General features: G+C 37.7%; 1 protein-coding gene and 1 long non-coding RNA gene across 2 annotated transcripts; one reads left to right on the top strand and one right to left on the bottom strand.

The window, feature by feature from the left end:
* Window positions 1-1392: 1392 nt before the first annotated feature.
* On the bottom strand, window positions 1393-3471 carry LOC130711712 (putative oxidoreductase TDA3). Its single transcript, XM_057561429.1, has 2 exons — window positions 2562-3471; window positions 1393-1961 (listed from the first exon to the last, which is right to left on the bottom strand). Exons 1-2 carry the CDS (start codon window positions 3421-3423, stop codon window positions 1591-1593), a joined length of 1233 nt encoding a protein of 410 aa, XP_057417412.1. The 5' UTR covers window positions 3424-3471; the 3' UTR covers window positions 1393-1590.
* A 452-nt stretch (window positions 3472-3923) lies between these two features.
* Window positions 3924-5034, top strand: LOC130711713 (uncharacterized). Its single transcript, XR_009010748.1, has 2 exons — window positions 3924-4421; window positions 4575-5034. It is a non-coding gene; the product is annotated as an uncharacterized LOC130711713 (long non-coding RNA).
* The last annotated feature ends 19066 nt before the right edge of the window (window positions 5035-24100 follow it).

The raw sequence follows: 24100 nt of genomic DNA, 5'->3' as shown, positions 1-24100 counted from the left end.
CTTATTAGGCTATGTTTGTTTTTCTGTTTGCACCCTCAATGTGCTTTTGATCTGCACTGAACACTGTGCCATTATGTTTGCGTAGCTTAAACCCACTTTCATCCTAACTCAGTTTTGGTCCAAAACCCACTTTCACCCAACTTTACACAACCCTTACTTCTACATTGGATGAATGTTGGTTGCCTGGTTGGTACATTGATGTTAAACTTTTATAGTAATTATACACATGAAAGTGCTTTTGATTAATATTATCCAAACATGATTAATTCATCAAACTTACTTTTAAAATAAAAATTATCCAAATATAAATCACATTACAACAAACTCACATTCATCCAAACTATGTTTTTCAAACCCACATTAACTCAAACTCTGTTTTACAAACTGAAATTCAAACAAGACTTCTAACAAGCATTTAATGCCATACAATGTATTTGACCGTTGTTTGTAATTGAGATCCTCATTGTGTAGTAGCTTGGATTCTTGCAAAAAACTGTGATACATAAAGTAAGAGTAATGATATATACACACCTCATCTTTTAAACACTTCATTTCCACTTATTTTTGTTTCTACCTCTCTTCTTTTATCATCTATCACATCTCATACTTTCTCTCTCTTACTTTTTCTTTTCTTCCTATCTCTCTCCTCTTCCACCTCCTTCCACCTCAAAATGAGGTGTGAAGAAAACATTTTCCATAAAGTAATATTCAAGTGGATTTTGTATGAGACATTTCATTTTTGTGCATTCTTCTGAGTTAACATTTTTTATGCTTTTATCGTATCGTGAAAAATAGATGGGACAAATGTCGCTTTTTAGGTCTTAAGATAGATTTTACCGTCACTTTCGTTTGTACATGGCTTAAGGTCTTTAATGTACTTTAACAGACAAAGTATACCATAGACGAAGATGTCTTCTTCGGTAAGATGATCCATGCTTCTTTAGTCAAATGATGTCTTCACCTTGAGATGTAAGAGAATATATATTTTGAAAGTAACACAAAGTTGATCTCAATGACTTGGTTCTTGAATGAATTTGCACTTATAAAGTTCTCTAGACTGTTCTCACCCAAAAAACATGTTAGCTCACACACTCATGCGGGTCTAATTATAGGATCATCAAATTCCCTCTAAGGAAAATGTCCAATCAAAGCCCAAGTATGCGTTTATGATAGTGTTTTAAAAACTAGACTATTTTTTTTAAAAATGTATAATACATTAAATACTTTTTAACTTGAAATATTAAGAAATTAAGTCAGATTTAATTTTCAATTGACAAAAACTAATCTTTACGTATATTTTATGAGATAAAAAGTAAAGGCATGTTCGAGATGTTAAGAGTTCTTTTCCTTTGCTCCTTAAATTTTCATTATGTTGATTTTAGCCAATAAATCTCTCTCAAGAATCAATTATTCCATTGTTTAATTTTTTACTACAGTAGACAACATCAATTAAAAACAGCAATGGAAGTAATTTAAGCAACATTAAAAAAGATTCGTGGCATAATTCATGGTAATTGGCTCTGCTTACAAATCATTCCTCCTATATCTATATCTACATCTCGTTTTTTACATAGTACAATGTTACACTATCTAAACCTTGGTAGACACAACAAATCTAGCAGGACTAAACCGCCTAAGATCAACAATGCTGGAATGACCATCGATGATGAGCTCAGCCATGGCAGCTCCAGTAGCAGGAGCATTGAGAATACCCCAGCAACTATGTCCTGTCGCCACATAACACCCCCTGACCCCAGGAAGCTCTCCTATGACAGGAACCCCATCATCAGTGCAAGGCAAGAAGCACGCTTGCTCTGCCTTCACTCCTTCCTCCCCCAAATGACTTGACACCGTCTTAGCCACCCTCTTCAGCATCCCAATCCACTCAGGCTTACTCCTAATCTCATCTGGATCATCTGGTACCTCTTCCTCCGCTGACACCACACACACATACACCTCCTCTGAAAATTTAACAAACAGAAATCTCATGAACTTAAGACTTCTACAAACAGGTTCATAAACTTTTTAATAATTTTACTAAAAAATGAGTTATGACTTGTTTACTTATGAATTTTTTACCACGAAATAGCTGCAGACACCCGACACTAGTAATTTGTGGCAGTTTCTAATAGAAATTGGGAGGCCTATACTCAACCACAAAAGCTAGCTCAAGAGTTGAGGTTTGCACTACCTCTATCTCTAGCCAATGTGGGACTTCTAACACACCCCCTCACGTCCAGGATTGAACAGACTGGAACAGACTGGAACGTAGGATCAACAACGGGTGGCCCAAATATGGGTGGTCTCCACAACAAATGGACCTAGGATAGGCTCTGATACCATATTAGAAATTGGGAGGCCTATACTCAACCACAAAAGCTAGCTCAAGAGTTGAGGTTTGCACTACCCTTATAAAGCTTATTTTGGCTCTATCTCTAGCCAATGTGGGACTTCTAACAGTTTCTGCGGGTTAGTGAGTTGGATGTATGCTAAATATTCCCTGTTACATAAATCAAATGTATATATTTTTAGGATTAGTGACTAAGGTGAAAAATATGTACCTGTGGGGCTGGGGCGAGGGTACACTTCAATCTCAAGAGGTGATCCTCGTTTGGAGGGATAATAGCTGAGAGAGAGTGCGTGAGGGGTTATGGCATTGGGCTCTCTGGGCTCAAAAACAATACTATCAGCCTTAAGCCCATAAACTCTAAACAGTGAAGACAACAAGCCCAGCTTACTAGACCAAGGGCCCAATGCCAACACCACCGCATCAGTCTCCACGACTCGCCCTCCTTCCAGAACCACCGATCCAACTCTTCCGCCATCCACCACCACACTCTCCAATTTCCCAATCACCACCTCCACACCGTGCCTCTCCACCGCTCTCTCAATCAGCGTGCGAGTGAAAAGCCGCGGATGCACCTGCGCTGTCGTTTCAACAGTCCCAATCGTTCTGCTCCCGCAAACCGGCCCGTCGACCCAAGACGGCAAGGGGACGCTGCCGGAGGCAGCGGCGGCGGGGGCTTGGGATTCGGTGACGGTGAGGCTGAGAGTGGTGAGGGGTCTGTAACCGTAGGATTGTGGACCGTCTAGCTCGTCGGAGAGGGAACGGTGGAGATTGAAGCTCGCGCGAGCCTGCTGCTCAACTGGACCTCCGTCGCACCAGTCCAGGGCGAGGAATCCGCCGGCTTTTCCGGAAGCGGCGCACGCGACTTCGGATTTCTCGATGAGGGTGACGGCGGCGCCCTTCTTGGCTAGGAAGTAAGCGGTGCAGACACCAATGGCTCCGCCGCCGCAGACAACCACTCGCTTCGGCGAATTCATGGGCGGCGCTGGCTGAATCAACTCCGATGTAGTGATGCGAATTCCGTTACGGGGAAGGAGGATTACCGGTGACCGCAAAATCCCCGCCACTGGAATCATACCGTTTATACTTTATTCAGACAGTGAGATAGACACGTGTCTTTAACATTAGTTCTTCTTCACATTGTGTGGACAAAACCTCATTTTCCTTTCGTTTTCTTTATTTTGTTTTGGTCCAGTCAGAACCAGGCTACGGCAGCAGGAAAAGCCCATACGAGGCTCAAAAACTAGCAAATGAACTTTTATCATTTTTTGGGATACTGGGCTTGTAATCCTTCTCCACATCTTGCTACAAATAAAAATTTGCTACCTAAGAATTAAGAATGATATTTGACAAAAACATAAAATAAAGGCTTAATACATCAGAAGACCCCTGAAATTGTAAAGGGAATCAATTCCAGGGCTTGAAAAATTTTCACATCAAATTGGGTCCCTAAGAAATTTTTTTTTAATTCAATTAAGGCCAAAGTGTGCCAGCCGTTGATGTGTCTTAATTTTTTTTTTCCACATGGCTTTTATAATTTTTTTAAATACCAATTAATATTTTCCTTTTTATTTCATTTCCACCTCATTTCCTAAAAAATAAAACCTAAATCTAATTAAAACTAAACCTCAAAATTTTCCAACGTTGTTTGGATTGAGGAGGTTCCCCCGGAATTGGACCTTTTGGTGACTTCGGATGTATTAGCCTTATGGCGTTTTGATTTAATATATTATCCAGTTTCAAAAAAATTAAAACTAAACCTAATCCTAAGCTGAAAACCTCACCATCTTCAACCCCACCATCTTCCATTCCTTGACCCGTTCACAGTTCTTCCACCGCTGTTCCTCTCTTCTACCGGATTCTCTAGCACTGGAAACCACCACGACCACAACGGCGCAACCACCTCCATCGAAATCCAAATCCTACCCCTTCGCCCAAACCACCATCGGAACCCCAATCCCAATCAAAACCCTATCTTGTGTCAGTAGCAGAGAGAGAGCAGAGAGCAAGTGTTTATGGTGGCTATGCCTTTGTGAAATCACGGGATCTGAAGGTGATGCTCCAAAATCTAAAGGTTATGCTTCAAAATCCGTTGGCCAAAATCAGAGATCTGTGATTTGGTTTCCCTTTGAGTTTATGGGTTTTTACTTTGAGATTCTGGGTTTTTTCTTTGCCTTTCTGGGTTTCCCTTTTTCAGTTTAATGCTCCATGTTTCTGTGTAACACAGTAATGCAGAGTTGGCAACTTGTATTCAACTGGGAGCAAGGATTGAACTTGCAGGTTCGGGATGTACGTGCTCGAGTGTTGACTGACATGGCCTAGGTTACTATGATAACATTTGTTGACATGGACACATGGTCATTCAACGTGACCAATGTCTTTGAGTTCCATAATGGACGGTGGTATATGGTTCATCATCACAGCTCTGTGATGAATGGGGAGGTGGATCAATAATAGATTGTGCATGGATAATAGTGAGAGATGATACATTGTTATGTCTGATACTGGTTTTAAAAAGGTGGTTTTATTTGCAGATGCAAGATGCTTGAAATTTTAGTATGTTTCTGTGCTAAGTGTCCTGTATTTTAATTTGATGGGTTGTCCTGCTTGAAGGTTGTGGCTTTTTAACATTCAGAGCTTTTATGTGAAGAAACCTTGATTTGAAATCAATCTTTGACTCTTTGGTAGTTTGAGGCTGAAGATGAAGATGATGGGTGATGTTGAATTTGTGGTTGTTTCTAGATTTTTTTAGTTGTTTTTTATGGGGTTGATTTCTTGGTAAAGGGAATAGGTTTTTGGTGACTAGGACAAAATTGAGGTCTAGCAGCGTTTGGCCTTAATTGAATTAAAAAAAATTTCTTAGGGACCCAATTTGATGTGAACTAAGTAATCCCTTCTATACTTTTTCTCGGAATTATTCTTTATAATGTATGGAAACAAAATTTTGTTTATCACACCAAGAAGGAAAATTTTTTTTACTAAGTGTTTTAGATTAAAATTGTTACTTCCTTCAATAATATTTCTAATATTTTAGAAAAAGAGTTATTATTATAAATATAAACTAGTGTTTTTTCTAATATTTCTAATATTTTGGGCCTCTGATGTTTTCAAAATGTGCCATTGACACCCCCCGTGTTTAAAATGTGCGGTCAGAGCCCCTAACGTTACAAAAACGTTAACTTTGGGCCCTTCCGTCCACTTCCGTTAGTTGACCAAACGGAAATGCCGACGAGGCACCCTTTAATTAATAAAAAATTCATTTTCTAATAAAAAATACATAATAATAAAATTTGATTAATCAAAAATACAATTTTATAAAAAATAAAAGGCTTAATTCCACTTTGAAACTTTTTCCAGAATTCATATCATAATCTTTGTCCAGAACTCATCATCATCATTTATCACATTCATCATTTCCAGAATTATTTTTTTGTTTTCCAAATCATGAAGCTTTGAAACCATCATCTCCTGAAGCTTTGAAACCACCATCTCCTGAATCCAAGCAGCGAGAGCAAGAGCGAGGGAGAAAGGGATGAAGAAGATCGAGTGAGAGCAAGAGTGTAAGACCTGGATTTTCAGAACAAGCTAATTTCCGACTCACGCGTAGAATCAGTGTAAGCGTGACAGGAGTTTGATATTTGAGAAAGATTAATGAAGAAGAAAGTTCAGGAATTGCTTGAGGAATGTTGCGTAGTCATTTTAGGAATTAGAGCGAGTCGTCTGCACACCCGCCTTATGGCAAGCGTGTCCAGAATAGGCTAATTTCGCTTTAGAGCAACGTTTTAAGTGAGATTTCGAATCCTTGGAAAATTTAAAGATTTTCTTTATTTTTCCTTCGACCAGCGTTTCATTTCGGAACTCTAGACTGTACGCACGATAGTATTCACTTTTCGGAAGTCCGACGACGCTAATTTCCTTGCTTCGAAACCCTAGATTCGAGCGATGGATGAAGACTTTTTTCTATTCGGGACTTCTAACGAAGTTTCCGTCCGCGTTGCCAGATTTGTTTCGACATTTCCAATCTTTCTTCAGAAGGAAGTTTTGTCGTCTGAGCATCACAGCAAAAAGTAGTTTAACGGGACAGATTAACTTACACCGCCTTTGGGATTTTAGATATCGTTTTTCCCAAATCATAGATAATTGTTTTGAGTTCTGGAATTCTGACGCCAGAATCTCTCTTAGAATTCCTCGGTGGACGTGCTGCAAAAATCGGAATCGCGAAATTTTCATTTTCCCGCGATTTCACCTGCCTATAAATAGCTCGAAAAAGCAAAATCTCTTCATTCTCACCCATTCAAGGCCGCGAGCAAGGAGAGAGGAGGAGAGGAGAAATTTTCACGAAAACTTGACCAATCTTCGTGCAGTTCGTCCCTACTTCTAGGTATTGAGGTAACTAGCATGAATCCTACCTCTGTTTACTGTTTCTGTTGCGTTTCTAAAGTCGTTTCTGTGCTCACAGTTTTGAGCTTTTTCTAAAATTGTCCGATTTCCTTGATTTCTTGGTTGGGTTATGTTCCTTATGTTCCCATGAGTCTAAAACCTCTGTCAGTAATCGCCGATTGCGATTCAGTTGTCCAAGATCTGAAAAATTGATTCAAAACCCCATTAGTCGCACATTTCGAAACTTTATTGTCGAAAAGCTGTAATCTGACTTCGTGCCTTTAGGATTTGTTGTCACGGATGTCATGAGGATCAATGCTGTCAAATTTGTTTTCCGAACTGATAACTTTGAAGTTTTGAGCCTTTATTTTGGACCAAAATGCCCCTGGATAGTCGTATTTCGACCCGATTGTCCGAAAATTGTTCCGACAATTTCTTTGCCTTAGTTTTACCCTAAAACTACCTTGTGAATTGATTTAGATCGAAGAAAAAGTTCGAAAACCCTATTTTCCATAGTGGCCGAAACCTAATTGCTTGGGTACCGTGTCCAAAAATAATTTTTGGGTCTCTATGACCTGAGCCATTGCGTAGCTCTTTCAATTGTCGAAATTTTGGCGCCGGTTTCGTGTCATTCTGAGTTCTGTAGCTCGAGTTATGCTCGTTTTAGCGAACGAAGTCTCTGTTGTCAATTTGTGCCTAAATAGGAACTCTGAAGCTTAGAGGCTTTCTTTACGATTTCGATTAGTATTAGTAGATCGTGTTGCTCCTAGTGAAGCTTGTGTTGATGATTGTGTTTTCTTTGTTCTAGGTTCGCAATTTCCATGCCCAACTTCTACTCACGAAGGTAAGGGTAATTCAGTTTTAGAGCGTCTTTGAGTCTTGCATGCTTTTATCGCACTGCCTGTGTTTGAGATGAAGATGTTTATATTGATTGGCAGATGATTATGATTATTATGCTGAATTTGGAAAATGTTTTCTGAGAGGCTTCGGCCGTTTACTGGTTTCTGTCGTTACTGCTTCCTAGTGGATGGAACATGTGGTTACTTTGGATTGGTCCTTGGGTGGGCTTTGTTATTGTCTGACTTGGCATATAGGGCTTGAGTCAAGTGGCGATGAGGAGGTGTGTCCTATCATTGTCCCATCTTGCGAGGTGCTAAGTGGCGATCAGGAGGTGTGTCCTATGATTGTCCCGTCTTGTGTGACGTTAAGTGGCGATTAGGAGGTGTGTCCTATGATTGTCCCGTCATGTATGACGTTATAAGTGGCGATGAGGAGGTGTGTCCTATCATTGTCCCGTCTTGAGAGACGATATTGATCGATCCATTTTGTTAGCAGCATATAGTTGCATTATAGGGAACTAACACCTGACCCTATGTTGTTGGATTTTCGTATTGGTTTATTGATATCTGATTTGATGTTACATTGTTGAGGTTATTATTATCTGAGTCCGATTTATGTTTAAGTTGTTGATATATGAGTTGAGTTATGTTGCTAGTTATTTACCATGCCAGGTAATTAAATTCGAACAGCATGATTTTTCTCTTTTATACATGGTAATTGCATGGAGTTAACCCTTTCTATTTGCTACTTGTTGTTTGGGCGCTTAACGCTATTAGGCGATGGAGATCCTTCCGCCGAGGCATAGCTACTCGAGTTGGAGATCGAGTTGTAAGCGGTGGAGTAGAGGTATGAGAAGCAGCTTTGCTTCTCTTCTTGTGGATTATGTTGGAGTCTCTTTTACTTTATGAGAACTCTGTTATTAAAGTCTTGCTTCCGCCACTGTTAAAGTGCGCATGTTTATTCTGAACCTTACTTATGGTATTTGTTGGAACATGTTGCCTTGCATTTTGTCAAAACAACTGATTGTCGAAGCAGATGCCGTGGCATCTGACCTCGTGAAGCTAGGACATCAGTCCTCAGCTTGTGTTTCTGTTATGGGCCTTCTGAAGATTTGCTGAAGATATGTTTTTGAGTTACTTGAGGAGCAAGTAACTATTCCAAAAGGGTTTTAGTTGTTGGGTTGTTATTTGTTGAACCAATCTTTGTTAAAAGATTGATTTCTATCTTTACTTGTGCAATAAGAAACCGAATCTATCAAGATTGCGTTTTCAAATTGCTGTTATTGGAATCTGTTTCTTCAGCCCGTGCTAACCCTAAAGCCCATGCTACCGCTGCTGAAGTCTATAAAAGGATGAAGACCTAAAACGTGAAGATCACCGAAGCTGAAAGAGAGATTAAGAGTTTTAGGATTTGTTATTGTGCTTCGTCCTGTGTTAGTTGTGAATCTGTCTTTGCTCACTGATTCTATAAAGCAAAGAGAGGTTCTGTGTTGTTTGATTGCGTTCAAACTTTACTTGTTCATTGTGTTCACCAATCACTGTGGCAGTGATTGAGAGAAAGTGAGAGGGGCTCTCATACTTAGGTTGGGATTCTAAGTAGAAATACACTGGGTAGATTAGGAAGTGAACTATGAACTGAGTCGTTCATGAGTGTCTGTAATTCCTGAATCTTGAGATAGTGGATTTCCTTTCTTTGGGTGCAAACCCTCCAGACGTAGGTGAAAGTTTTCACTGAACTGGGTGAACAACTTCTGAGTGTTATTGTTTTGTTGTTAAGTTCTGTTTTATTGTTAAGCGATTGTCGAACCTCTTGTCTTAGCATCGTGCAGGACAATCGTATCAGAGGGAACCTGAATTACAATTGGCATCAGAGCAGGCACCCTGTTCTGGTTGGGTGAGCTCCAGGGAGTTTTATTCAAGTTCTCATGGATAACAAGGAGGGAGGATCAGTCAACAGGCCACCCATTCTGGATGGTACTAACTATGACTACTGGAAGGTTCGCATGACAGCCTTTCTCAAATCGATTGACAACAAGACTTGGAAAGCTATTGTCAAGGGTTGGAAGCACCCCACTAAGGCTGAGGTTGAAGGCACCTCTACTACTGTTGTGGAAAAACCTGAAGAAGAATGGACCAGTGTTGAAGATGAAGCTGCACTTGGAAATTCAAAGGCTCTAAATGCTATTTTTAATGGAGTTGACAAGAATATGTTTAGGCTGATCAATACATGTACTGTGGCAAAGGATGCTTGGGAAATTCTGAAAACTGCACATGAAGGAACTACTCGAGTAAGGATGTCAAGACTTCAGATGCTTACTACTCAATTTGAAAATCTGATGATGACTGAAGAAGATACTATTTCAGAATTCCACATGCGTGTCCGTGACTTGTCTAATGCTTCATTTGCTTTGGGAGAACCTATGTCAGATGAGAAGCTTGTAAGGAAAATTCTGAGATCTCTTCCTCAGAAGTTTGCTATGAAAGTCACTGCAATTGAGGAGGCTCAAGACATTGAGAACATGAAGGTTGATGAACTTATTGGCTCCTTGCAGACATTTGAGTTGAAACTGAGTGGAAAATCTGAGAAGAAGAATAAGAGTATTGCTTTTGTGTCTAACACTGATGAAGGTGATGATGAAGACTGTGAGGGTGAAAATTTTTCTGAGGCTCTGGCCATGCTAGCAAAAAAATTCAACAGGGCTTTGAGGAAGATTGACAAAAGAACCAGACCTAAGGCCCAGGACATGAAGTTCGATAACAAACCCAAGTTTTCAAACTCTCAGAGGAAGACCAAGGAAGAAGAAAGACCTGTTCAGAACAAAGGAGTTCAATGTCATGAATGTGAAGGATATGGTCACATCAGGTCTGAATGTGCCACTTATCTGAAGAAGCAAAAGAAAGGTATGATGGTAACTTGGTCAGATGAAGACACTGAAGATGAGGAGGAGATATCTGCAAACAAAGTCAATGCTTTCTCTGGAACTATCTGTGAGTCTGAGACAAGTGATGAAGACATCTCTGATGAGGAATTGGCTGAAACTTACAAGCTGCTACACAACAAGTGGGAAGAAGCATGTAAACTTGTGAGAGAAAAGCAAAGTGAGATAGAGCAACTTGTGTCTCAGAATGAAAGGTTGAAAGAGCTCAGCACAAAACTGAAGGAGGATCTGGAGGAATGGCAAAGTAAGTTTAATAATGCTGATGTTATGGAAAAAGCTAACCTAATATTGATTAATGCAGGACTTCAAGAGGAAGTAACAATTCTGACAAGAAAACTTGAAGCCACTCATAAATCTGTTAGAATGCTAAACAGTGGTTCTGACATGCTTGATGAGATTCTGAAAGAAACTAGCAAGCAAGGAGGGAGTCTGAAGGGAATTGGTTTTGACTACAGAACAACGAACAAAGAAGGTCAAAAAGGATCAAAGAAGTTTGTGTCTGCTGCAAAACAAACTGAATTCAAGAAGCCCAGAAATTATCAGTTGTCAGATCCATTGCCTCGACATGTACCTCAACATGGGAAATCCCAGCTCAAGCTTGAGAAAATTGTACTTTGGAAGTGTCACTACTGTGGTAAGAATGGTCACATAAAGCCTTACTGTTACAGGTTATATGGCTATCCTCAGATGCACGATAAAAGGCTTGTTAAGATGAAGAAGGAATGGAAGCCCAAGGGTGAAGTCAGATGTCAGGTAGCCTACACGTCCTTCAGAGCATCATCAGAAGAAGATTGGTATTTTGATAGTGGCTGCTCAAAGCACATGACAGGAAACAAGAGCTTCTTGCAAGATATCAGAAGTCACTCCACTAACTATGTTACTTTTGGAGATGGAGCTAAAGGAAAGATCAAGGGGGTAGGAAAGCTTGTTAGCACAGAATCTCCTAACTTGAACAATGTGTTGCTTGTAAATGGCTTAACTGCCAACCTAATCAGCATAAGTCAACTGTGCGATCAAGGGTATGATGTGAAGTTCAATAAGATAGAATGTGTTGTGACCACTGATGATGAAAAAGTTGTGATGAGAGGAGTCAGATCAAAAGACAACTGTTACATGTGGACATCAGAAGAAAAAACTCATGTTTCCAGATGTATGTTAACTAAAGAAGGTGAGGTGAATGTATGGCATCAAAGACTAAGACATCTCAACTACAGGAACATGCAAAAAGTTATAGCTGATGAAGCAATAAGGGGATTGCCCAATCTGAGCTTGGGAGAAGGGAAGCTATGTGGAGAATGTCAGATTGGTAAGCAAACCAAGGTGTCTCACAAGATGATCCAGCATCAGACCACAACGAAGGTTCTGGAATTGCTTCACATGGATCTCATGGGTCCCATGCAAGTTGAAAGCTTGGGAGGAAAGAGGTATGTGTTTGTCTGTGTAGATGACTTTTCAAGGTATACATGGGTTGAATTTATGAGAGAAAAATCAGAGACATTTGAAATATTCAAGAACCTATGTTTGAGACTTCAGAATGAGAAGGACTGTGTGATTGTAAGAATCAGAAGTGATCATGGAAGGGAGTTTGAGAATTCAAAATTCTTGGAGTTCTGTGGAACAGAAGGTATTAGCCATGAATTTTCTGCCCCCATCACTCCACAGCAGAATGGAATTGTTGAACGGAAAAATAGAACTCTCCAGGAATCAGCCAGAGTAATGTTACATGCTAAGAAGATTCCACACCAGTTCTGGGCTAAAGCTATGAGTACTGCTTGTTACATACATAATAGAGTCACCATCAGGGCAGGGACATCCTCTACACAATATGAGCTATGGAAAGGTAGAAAGTCATCTGTAAAATACTTTCACATCTTTGGAAGTAAATGTTATATTCTTGCAGATCGTGATCCTAAGAGGAAGCTTGATCCTAGAAGTGATGAAGGAATTTTCATGGGGTATTCTATGAACAGCAAAGCTTATAGAGTTTTTAACTCTCGCACGAGGACCATGATAGAATCTGTGAATGTGACTGTGGATGATGAACCAAGCAAGAAGGAAGAAGCAGTTCTGAATGAAGATGATGATGGTACTGATGTTCCAGCCAATGCTCCAGCAACCGCCCTAGACAATGAGTCAGAAACAAGTGCTGATGAAAAGGAAGACAAAGATATCACATCAAACAAAGCTCCATCAATCAGGGTTCAGAAGAATCATCCTCAAGAAAACATTATTGGTAATCTTCAAGAAGGGGTGACTACCAGATCCAGAAGTATTATTGCTCACAGTTGTTTCATCTCTAAAATAGAACCCAAGAATGTTAATGAAGCTCTCACTGATGAATACTGGATAAATGCTATGCAAGAAGAGCTAGAGCAGTTCAGAAGAAATGAAGTGTGGGAGTTAGTGCCCAGACCTGAAGAAGTAAACATCATTGGCACCAAGTGGATCTTCAAGAACAAATCAGATGAAGCTGGAACAGTCACAAGGAATAAAGCAAGGCTTGTTGCTCAAGGATATACTCAGATAGAAGGAGTTGATTTTGATGAGACCTTTGCTCCAGTAGCTAGACTGGAATCTATAAGACTCTTGTTAGGTGTTGCTTGTCTCTTGAAGTTCAGACTTTATCAGATGGATGTGAAGAGTGCTTTTCTGAATGGCTATTTGAATGAAGAAGTTTATGTTGAACAGCCTAAAGGATTTACAGATCCACATCATCCAGATCATGTGTACAAGTTGAGGAAGGCCTTGTATGGTTTGAAGCAAGCACCTAGGGCTTGGTATGAAAGATTAACTGAGTTTCTCATAAGCAATGGTTACTGCAAGGGAGGAATTGATAAAACTCTGTTTGTAAAGAATGACAAAGGAAAGCTCATGATAGCACAGATTTATGTGGATGACATTGTTTTTGGAGGAATGTCTAACTCAATGGTGGCACATTTCGTTCAACAAATGAAATCTGAATTTGAGATGAGCTTAGTTGGTGAACTGAATTATTTTCTAGGACTACAAGTCAAGCAAATGGAGGATTCCATGTTCATATCTCAGAGTAAGTATGCTAAAGGCCTAGTCAAGAAATTTGGTCTTGAAAAGGCTGGTCACAAGAGAACCCCTGCTGCTACACACATCAAGATGTCCAAAGATGAGCAAGGAGAAGATGTTGATCAAAGTCTCTATAGAAGCATGATTGGAAGCTTGTTGTATCTCACTGCCAGCAGACCAGATATCACCTTTGCAGTAGGTGTATGTGCAAGATATCAAGCAGCTCCTAAGGCTAGTCATCTGCTACAAGTCAAGAGAATTATCAAGTACATCAATGGCACGAGTGAATATGGTATTCTCTATACTCATGATACAAATTCTTCGTTAGTTGGTTTCTGTGATGCCGATTGGGCAGGCAGTGCAGATGATAGAAAAAGCACATCTGGTGGATGTTTCTTTCTAGGGAATAATCTGATTTCATGGTTTAGCAAGAAGCAGAATTGTGTCTCATTGTCTACAGCTGAAGCAGAATATATTGCAGCCGGAAGTAGTTGTACTCAACTCATGTGGATGAAGCAAATGTTGAAAGAGTATGATGTTGAGCAGGATGTCATGACATTGTACTGCGACAATCTCAGTGCAATCAATATTTCCAAGAATCCCATACAGCATAGCAGGACCAAGCATATTGACATTAGACATCATTTCATTAGAGACTTGGTGGAGGATAAAATTGTCAACTTGGAACATGTTACAACTGACAAGCAATTGGCTGATATTTTCCCAAAACCCCTTGATGCACTTACATTTGAAAAATTAAGAGGAAATCTAGGGATTTGCCTTTTTGATGCATAGCAATTAGCGTGTCCATATGTGTCAACGGCTAGTTTATTTTTGTTCATCATTAACTGCCGTTGTGACATCAGCAGAGAGAAGGTTACTTCATGGTTCGCTTATCCTATAACTACCTTCAACGGTCAAATTGTGTTCTCTCAACCGCTTGTGCATCTATCTTTTTCAAGACTTATCATCGTTCATCTGAAAGTTGTGCTCATTGTTCTGTACTCTGTTTGTATTTACTCTCGATTCATCATGTCTCAAAGCTCAGGAAGGAAGGAATCTGTCAAGGCTAAGATTGAGAGAACTGCAAAAGGAGTCAAGTGTATGGGTTTGAAGAGTGATACTTCTCAACCATCTTCTGTGTCCAAGAAAGTCTTCAAGAAGATGCGATCAAAAAACCCAACGTGTAAGGTCTACGAATCACAGGTCAAGAACAGCAAAGCCCCAATTGTTCCTAACGAAGAGGAGATCAATGATGAAGATTCTACTGTGCCTGATGTTGTACCTAATGTTGAGACATCCAGGTCTAAGGAAAGTTCTGCTCAAGAAAATTCTGGAAAGGATTCCACTTCTCATGAAGATTCAGGCAATGCTGCCCAGCCAGACATCTCTGTGTCATCCTCTTCAAAGGATGCTGATCCAAAGAATGGTAACTCTGAGGGTACCAATTCTGAAGAGCCAAACCAGGCTCCAGCCTCTGTTCAGAACATCTCTGATGATGCTTCTGATGATGTTCCTCTGACTGAGTCCTTTGCTGATAGTGTTGCTGCGAGGATGAAGAAGAAAAGAAGGGTTTCTTCTCCTGAAGTCACTCCTACTCCATCAAAGAAATCCAAGTCTTCACCTATAACCTACAAGTCCCGACAGGCTAGTGTGAAGAGTAAGGGAAAGCAAAAGGAAGACAAGACTCCCACTGAGAAGAAGAAGAGGAAGACTCCAGTTGACGTTGAAGACTCTGAATCAGATGTTGAAGTCGGTGTTCAGAACATTCGATCTTCTGAGAAAAAGAAGTTTTCTGGTAAGCGTATTCCTCAGAATGTTCCTGCCGTTCCTATTGATAGAGTGTCTTTTCACTTAGAAGAGAATGTTCAGAAGTGGAAGTTTGTTTGCAAGAGGAGAATGGCCAAGGAAAGGGAAGTTGGCTCTGATGTTCTTGAATGTAGAGATGTTATTGCACTTATTGAGAAAGCAGGTCTGATGAAGACTATTCAGAATGTTGGTAGGTGCTATGAGAGGCTTGTGAGAGAGTTCTTGGTAAATCTCTCTGTTGATGTGGGACGTCCTGATAGTGCAGAATTCAGGAAAGTCTATGTGAGAGCTGAATGTGTTGTGTTCTCACCTGCTGTGATCAATCAAGCACTTGGCAGAAGTGCTATTGCCTTTGTTGATGAAGAAGTGTCCATGGATGTAGTGGCCAAGGAACTTAGCGCTGGTTATGTGAAGAAGTGGCCTAGCAAGAAGCTGCTCTCTACTGGAAATCTGAGTGTGAAGTATGCTATTCTTAACAGGATTGGTGCTGTGAATTGGGTTCCTACTCAGCATACTTCTGGAGTTTCTGCAACGCTTGCCAAATTAATCTATCGGATAGGCAAGTCTATTGATTTTGATTTTGGAACTTTTGTGTTTGAGCAGACATTGAAGCATGCTGATACTTGTGCTGTGAAGCTGCCTGTTTCGTTTCCATCACTTCTTACTGAGATCATTCTGAAGCAACATCCTCAGATTCTCAGAGCTGATGATGTGGCTATGTCTTGTGGTGTTCCAATCACTTTGGATCAACGTTTGTTTATGGACCCACATGTTCTCGACATTGCCTTACCAACTAGCAAAACATCTGCGCCTACTGTGACTGCATCTGACACTAAGGCCATAATTGCTGAATTACTGGAAGTCTCCAAGGCTTTACAAGAAACAATCCGGGTGAGTACTGCCAGGAAGCTCAAAGTTGATGCGTTGCTACTCAAGTTACAAGAAGAAGAACGTCAAGATGTTGAACAAAGCGACGAGGAGGAAGGATCTGAAGCAAGTACAGAGAGAAGTGCCGAAGGTTCCAAGGAAAAGTCCGGTTCTGAAGCATAGTTTGCTTTGATTTTGATCTTGTCTTTTGTTTTGGATGAACCCTTTGCAAATTTGTACTAAAAAGGGGGAGTAGTTTTAAGTTTCAGATCAGAAGAAATTTGTTTTTGAGCAGTTTTGTGGTTCAGAAGTTGTTTATGTTCAGAAGTTTGAGGTTCAGAAGTTGGTTCTGTTCAGATGTTTCAGTTCAGAAGATGTTTTAGTTCAGAAGATGTTTTAGATCAGAAGTTTGTTTTTGTTCAGAAGTTTGTTCTGTTCAGATGTTCGCAGATCAGAAGATGTTTTTGTTCAGAAGTTTGTTCTGTTCAGATGTTCGCAGATCAGAAGATGTTTTAGTTCAGAAGATGTTTTAGTTCAGAAGATGTTTTAGATCAGAAGTTTGTTTTTGTTCAGAAGTTTGTTTTGTTCAGATGTTCGCAGATCAGAAGTTGTTTTGGTTCAGATGTTCATGTTCTCAGAAGTTGTGAGAAGTTGCTTCTGTTTCTACTGTGCTATGTGTGTTCTGATAGTGTTAGCTCTGGTCTGAAGACAAGTTCAAGACGATGGCTATGTTTGTTTCTGAAATGTTGCCTCTGATGAGCAGTACTTTTGATGGTAGTATTTCTGATACGATGATGTTCAAACTGATTCATTTTGATGTTATCATGTGCTAAGGCTGATTGTACCTCTGGTTGTGTGTTTGTGCTGCTAAAGTGTTTTGTTCCGACTATGCCTTCTGAAGTATGATAGTGGGTTGTGTAGATGCGTTTGTTTGAGGGGGAGTTCTGACTAAGGGGGAGAGTTTTTTCTCTAGGTTTTATCCTCTCTGATTGTGAGTTGTTTTAGACAAAATTTGACAAAGGGGGAGATTGTTGGAACATGTTGCCTTGCATTTTGTCAAAACAACTGATTTTCGAAGCAGATGCCGTGGCATCTGACCTCGTGAAGCTAGGACATCAGTCCTCAGCTTGTGTTTCTGTTATGGGCCTTCTGAAGATTTGCTGAAGATATGTTTTTGAGTTACTTGAGGAGCAAGTAACTATTCCAAAAGGGTTTTAGTTGTTGGGTTGTTATTTGTTGAACCAATCTTTGTTAAAAGATTGATTTCTATCTTTACTTGTGCAATAAGAAACCGAATCTATCAAGATTGCGTTTTCAAATTGCTGTTATTGGAATCTGTTTCTTCAGCCCGTGCTAACCCTAAAGCCCATGCTACCGCTGCTGAAGTCTATAAAAGGATGAAGACCTAAAACGTGAAGATCACCGAAGCTGAAAGAGAGATTAAGAGTTTTAGGATTTGTTATTGTGCTTCGTCCTGTGTTAGTTGTGAATCTGTCTTTGTTCACTGATTCTATAAAGCAAAGAGAGGTTCTGTGTTGTTTGATTGCGTTCAAACTTTACTTGTTCATTGTGTTCACCAATCACTGTGGCAGTGATTGAGAGAAAGTGAGAGGGGCTCTCATACTTAGGTTGGGATTCTAAGTAGAAATACACTGGGTAGATTAGGAAGTGAACTATGAACTAAGTCGTTCATGAGTGTCTGTAATTCCTGAATCTTGAGATAGTGGATTTCCTTTCTTTGGGTGCAAACCCTCCAGACGTAGGTGAAAGTTTTCACTGAACTGGGTGAACAACTTCTGAGTGTTATTGTTTTGTTGTTAAGTTCTGTTTTATTGTTAAGCGATTGTCGAACCTCTTGTCTTAGCATCGTGCAGGACAATCGTATCAGAGGGAACCTGAATTACAGTATTGTAAACTATTATTACTGTATATCGGGAAACAAGTTATCTAAATAAAGTTATGGTATGTTTCCAACCTTTTAGCCGAAGTGTTTAGTTGTCTTACAGGAAAAAAATTCCCTTGGTTTTTAGGGATTGCAGATTGGTCCTTAGACTTTGTTAGGTTACTAATGTGACTCCTCAGTTGAGAAATTGGGGTGTTACAAAGAGTGAGCGAGAGAAAGAGCAAGAGTTCTGCAATTTTTGGGTCAAAATTGAACCCAGAATTCTCCCAAAATTAACCCTACCCGATTACCCCCAATTTTCCCCCCAAATTGAACCCAGAATTCTCCTTCAGGCATGAACACAAAACCCATAAGCCATCAATAACTGCCACCGCCATGACAAATCTCTAATCAGAACCTGAACCCACATCAAAGAACACAAACCTCCAACCCAATGTAACCACCAAATCTGCCTTACGACCCAGAAGCCATCACCTTCATCCTCAAACCAGAAAACCTCAATCAAATTAAAGCCCCAATCCCCTCAACCAAATCCCCAAATCCATGATCAGAAAGAGATGAAGGAGGAACAACAACTCCAAACTCCAATACCAGAATGAATGCCCGCTCGAGCCACTTCCTTACCGCTGCTTGTTCCACCTCGCTTGCTGTGACCACCGAGCTTTGACCATGCCGCCACGGTAGGGGTGTCGCGCCTCCACCAAAGTCGTCACTGTGGTCGTGGGCCTTCTAACCCTCGATCTCCCTTCCTCCTTCATGATCTTCTTTGTCTCTACCGCGAGTTCTAGATCCATCCCTCTGTCACCTCTACTTCATCTCCTTGGGTGTGACAACTCGAATCTGTGTGTGTGAGAGAGGGGTTTTGGGGGATTTTCAGTAATGTTTTTTGGGGTGGGCAGAAGATTGGGTTTTGAGGAGTTGGCGGTGGTGGTGCGGGGGCGAGGGTTAGAGGAGCTGGTGGCGGTGTTGGGAGAGTGGGGTTGGCGGTGACAGTGTTGTGGGGGGTTTTTGTTGTTGGGTGGGAATGGGATAATGAGGAGGAGAAGCATTAGATATGAAATTGGGAATGGGTCAGATTGGATTAGGGTTCAAATTGGGGTTAAATTAAGGTTGAAAGGGATTTAGGGTTAATTTACCAAAATTAAAAAAAAATTATTATGTTTTAATATTTTTTATTAGAAAAATGAATTTTTTTATTAATTAAAGGGTCCCACGTCAGCATTTCCGTTTGGTCAACTAACGGAAGTGGACGGAAGGGCCCAAAGTTAACGTTTTTGTAACGTTAGGGGCCCTGACCGCACATTTTAAACACGGGGGGTGTCAATCACACATTTTAGAAACATCAGGGGCTCAAAGTGGAATTAAGCCTTTTTTTTTTGAACTAAGTGTTTTAGATTAAAATTGTTACTTCCTTCAATAATATTTCTAATATTTTAGAAAAAGAGTTATTATTATAAATATAAACTAGTGTTTTTTCCCGTGCGTTGCACGGGGAATATGTCTATTGTATTTGATATATCAGTTAATCATGAATGTGATTATGCGTGTTTGTTTAAATCTTAGATAATTAGGAAAAATCTTTTAAAATTCGGTTTAAAAATTAATTAATACTCTAAAATTAAATCAAAAATAAATTAAGATAAAATCAAGAAATAAACAAATTAAATCCTAATCAAATCTAAAATTTAAAAATGTATTTTTTTATAAGAATTAACCTGAGAATGACACGTTGAATTTTTTTAATGAGAATTAACGTGAGAATGACACGTCACTAAGAATTAACGTGAGAATGATACGTCACTAAATTAGCCTGATAGAAGTTCTTCTTTTCTAATATATATTGATTGATTTTATAGTACATATGTATTGATATTTTTTATTCCTCGTAATTTTCTTACTATCCAATTATTATAGTTATAAAAATATATAAATATACACTTTTAAAATTTTGAAAACAATACTAAAATTAATTATACTAGTGTTTTTTACTCGCGCGTTGCACGAGGAATTTGTCTATTGTATTTGATACATCGATTAATATTTTAAATTATAAGATATTTAAGATGTTAAGAATGTAAGAATAATCATAATAAGGATGTGGATATTTAAAGAGGATGTGGATATTTAAAGAGCACAAATTCAAACATTCAATTTTAGTGTTTTGTAAGCATACACTGAATTAACTAATATAAAGATTTTGAAAAACACATAAGTTAATAAGCCAAAAGCAAGTTTTACATTAATAATGGTTGATTTGTTGGAGTAATATCCTTCCACCCTCCATAAATGTACACCAAACCTTATAGGTAGTAACCTATAAACTCTAGTGTTTTTTACCCATGCAACACGGGAATATGTTTATTGTATTTGATACATCAATCAATACCTTAATTATTAAAATATAATAAACAACAAATAAAATAGAAGAGTCTGAAATGATGAGCAAAGTGGTCAAAAAGTCTTAAATTGAGACTCTTGTTGCATAGATTGAAATTCGTATCCCCGTAGGATAACTCAAGTGGTAGGAGCTATGGGGCATATGAGTTGGGTAGGGGGAGGTCCGGGGATCGGTTCCTAACGGGTGCAATTTATCTTTTCGATGTATAAAAAAAATAGATTGAAATTCGTACAATTAAATAACTAATAAAAAGATTGCTTAGCCAAATCTCAAATTCTGCAAAACATATCAGGGGATAGTTTAATGATGGCTAATAAACAATAACTATAGTGAAAAAAAGAGAAAAAATTCTTTATGAACGTGATTATGTGGGTTCCATTTTCACATAGTAAAATAACCTAAGCTTGATTCATATCAACATGAAAATCGTTTCACACTCTTCATGAACATGAAGACAATAGCACAAATCATAGATATAAGGAATCACCAATAAAACAGTCAGAACACATATTAGAGCCAATATTGCAGGGTACCTACAAAATTTATGAAATATATCAGACTTTTTTATTAGTAGTTTGTTAGTACTACTTTTGTTGCATATAATAATAAAATGTGTAAGAGATATATATTGATTAGTCTACTTGAAGTTTGTCTTCTAAGGAAGAAAGGCCGAAATATATAGGGAGTTTATTATCTTTTATAGTATATCAAGTAACAATTTTGTGTCTACAGGTGACAATTATCCCTATTACCACAATGTGATTCCACCCCTTAATACATTCATAATTACCTGATGGAATTAAGAAACTAAAAAGATAACCATTTAATAAAACAACTCCACAACACAAATGAAATACCACAGACCTCGTGAAATCTCACATAATTTTTATGTATATTTACTCTTAAAATCATTAGAAAAATTATGAACAATTTACTTAAATCATATATGAAATTTTATTTTCTTACTATGTTTGACATTAAAGCATTTCCATGCTAAAATATTCTTACCCGTATGAGGTTTTTGCCCTGTAATTTGAACAAAATAAAATAAAAATAGATTATACTGTTATGTAGAACATGTTTAATATGAGTTATATTGTAAAATAGTGACATCTTATTAAAGTTTATTTTTCTGTTAATTTTACATGAATTTTCATGTAAAATGTTCATCCCCGTGGGGACTCTTAACCCTATACTATAACAAAAATACACTATATATGTATTAATGTTTTCTAATTTTCACACGAAACATTTTAATCATCAAATTATCATGCCTTTATATTTATTTCCTTTTAAAACTTTCAAAAAGTTATGAAAAAAGTAATGACATCATATTGATTTTTTATTTACAACTCATAGGAATTAGATTTCGACCTATGAGTTCAAACAATCACTTTTTATCCGTATGTTGCACGAAGAACTTTCTCTTGTGCGTAAGACATGTTTAATACAATACTTTAGCAATATTTTCAAATATAAATGACATATTTAATGAGAGATGTATAATGCTACATAATGCGTCCCTCTAATTTGATTTCCATCTATTTATAGCTCATCTCGTCATAGTACTAAGTAACTACTATAATAACATCTAACTAACCTAGCAGTCCCTGATTAATTTCTCTTTCTGTTATATCTTTACATGAGTTTGAAAATTTAAGTAAACACATTTCTCTTAGGTGATAAATGGAAACAATATAGAAACAACCGCAGTTCGTAGCTAATGAGAAACTCTACCAAATTCACCTAGTAACCATCAAATCTCTGCGTGTCCATGGTAGTTCTGTGGACCCTCAGTACCATATCAACTCCCTTTTCTGGAATTAACATTAAATAAAAATAAGACAAATTAAGAAAAAATCAATAAATAAACAACCTAAATCTTAATCAAATCTAAAATTTAAAAAGGTACTAATTAAAGATAGATACAAACTATCAAAATCTAACAAATCACAATAAAAACTTATAAAATCATGAATTAAATAAAAATCTAAAAATTCAATAAAGACACCGTAAAAATAATTAATACTCTCAAAATAAATCTAAAATAAAATAAAAGACCCAAGATAAAATCAAGAAATAAACAACCTAAATCCTAATCAAATCTAAAATTTAAAAAGATACTAATTAAAGATAGATAAAAACTGCCAAAATCTAGCAAATCATAATAAAAACTCATAAAATCCTGAATTAAATTAAAATCCGAAAATTCAATAAAAATATGATAAAAATTAATACTCTAAATGAAATATGTAACTTTAGGGTTTATAACTTATGAAAGGTGCTTGTGGACTGGTGGTGTGTTTTTCACGGGTTGAACAACTTTTTTTTGTTACTTACGAGCTTGGATAACTTGTTGTATTTTTCTTCATATTTTTTGTCAACATGTGTTTTTTTTTTATAAATGCCTTAAATTTAAATCCACTTACCTATTCAAAAAATTAATTCAAACGACATTTTGTGTTTTCCAATATACAATTTTTTTCTTCTAAAAAAATATACACTAACTATCTCCAGAACAAATATTTCTAGTGTTTTTACGGTGAAATTTGCTCTTGTGTTTGAGGCATGAATCAATACCTTGGTTTATTTCTAGCGTTTTGCCCCGTAGGAGCTTTTTCTATTAATTTTACATGAATTTTCATGTAAAATGTTCATCCCCGTGGGAACTCTTAACCTTATAGTTTAACTTAAACAAAATACACTATATATGTATTAAGGTTTTCTAATCTCCGCACAATACATTTTAATCATCAAATTATCATGCCTTTATATTTATTTCTTTTTAAAACTTTCAAAAAGTTATGAAAAAAGTAATGACATCATATTGATTTTTTATTTACCACTCATAGGAATTAGATTTCGACCTATAAGTTCAAACAATCACTTTTTATCTATGTGTTGCACAAAAAACTTTCTCTTGTGCTTAACATATGTTCAATACCATACTCTAACAATATTTTCAGATACAAAAGGACATACTTAATGAGAGATATATAATGCTACATAATGTGTTCCTCTAATTTGATTTTCCTTTATTTATAACTCATCTCGTCCTAGTACTATGTAACTACTATAATAACATCTAACTAACTTAGCAGTCCCTGATTAATTTCCCCTTTTGTTACATCCTTACATGAGTTTGAAAATTTCAGTAAACACACTTCTCTTAGGTGATAAGTGGAAACAAGATATAAACAACTGCAGTCCGCAGCTAATGAGAAACTCTGCCAAATTCACCTAGCAACCATCCAATTTCTGCGTGTCCATAGTAGCTCTGTGGACCCTCAGCACCAGATCAGCTCTCTTTTCCTGGAATTAATATTTAATAAAAATAAGACAAATTAAGAAATAATCAAGAAATAAACAACCTAAATCCTAATCAAATCTAAAATTTTAAAAGGTACTAATTAAAGATAGATAAAAACTATCAAAATCTAGTAAATCACCATAAAAACTTATAAAATCATAAATTAAATAAAAATCCGAAAATTCAATAAAGACACCATAAAAATTAATTAATAACCTCAAAATAAATCAAAATAAAATAAAAGATACAAGATATAATCAAGAAATAAA

Source organism: Lotus japonicus, chromosome 4 (genome assembly GCF_012489685.1).
Source record: "Lotus japonicus ecotype B-129 chromosome 4, LjGifu_v1.2".
NCBI classification, from domain to species: Eukaryota; Viridiplantae; Streptophyta; class Magnoliopsida; order Fabales; family Fabaceae; genus Lotus; species Lotus japonicus.
Note: the sequence above shows the minus strand (reverse complement) of the source record. Positions and strands in the feature narration are given on the sequence as shown.

Bases quoted from the DNA above. Each gene is read 5' to 3' on its own strand.
- LOC130711712 (XM_057561429.1), bottom strand. From the start codon at position 3,423: ATGATTCCAGTGGCGGGGATTTTGCGGTCACCGGTAATCCTCCTTCCC. The intron at 1,962-2,561 runs GTACATATTTTT...TTAAATTTTCAG, and splicing joins CCCTCGCCCCAGCCCCACAG to AGGAGGTGTATGTGTGTGTG.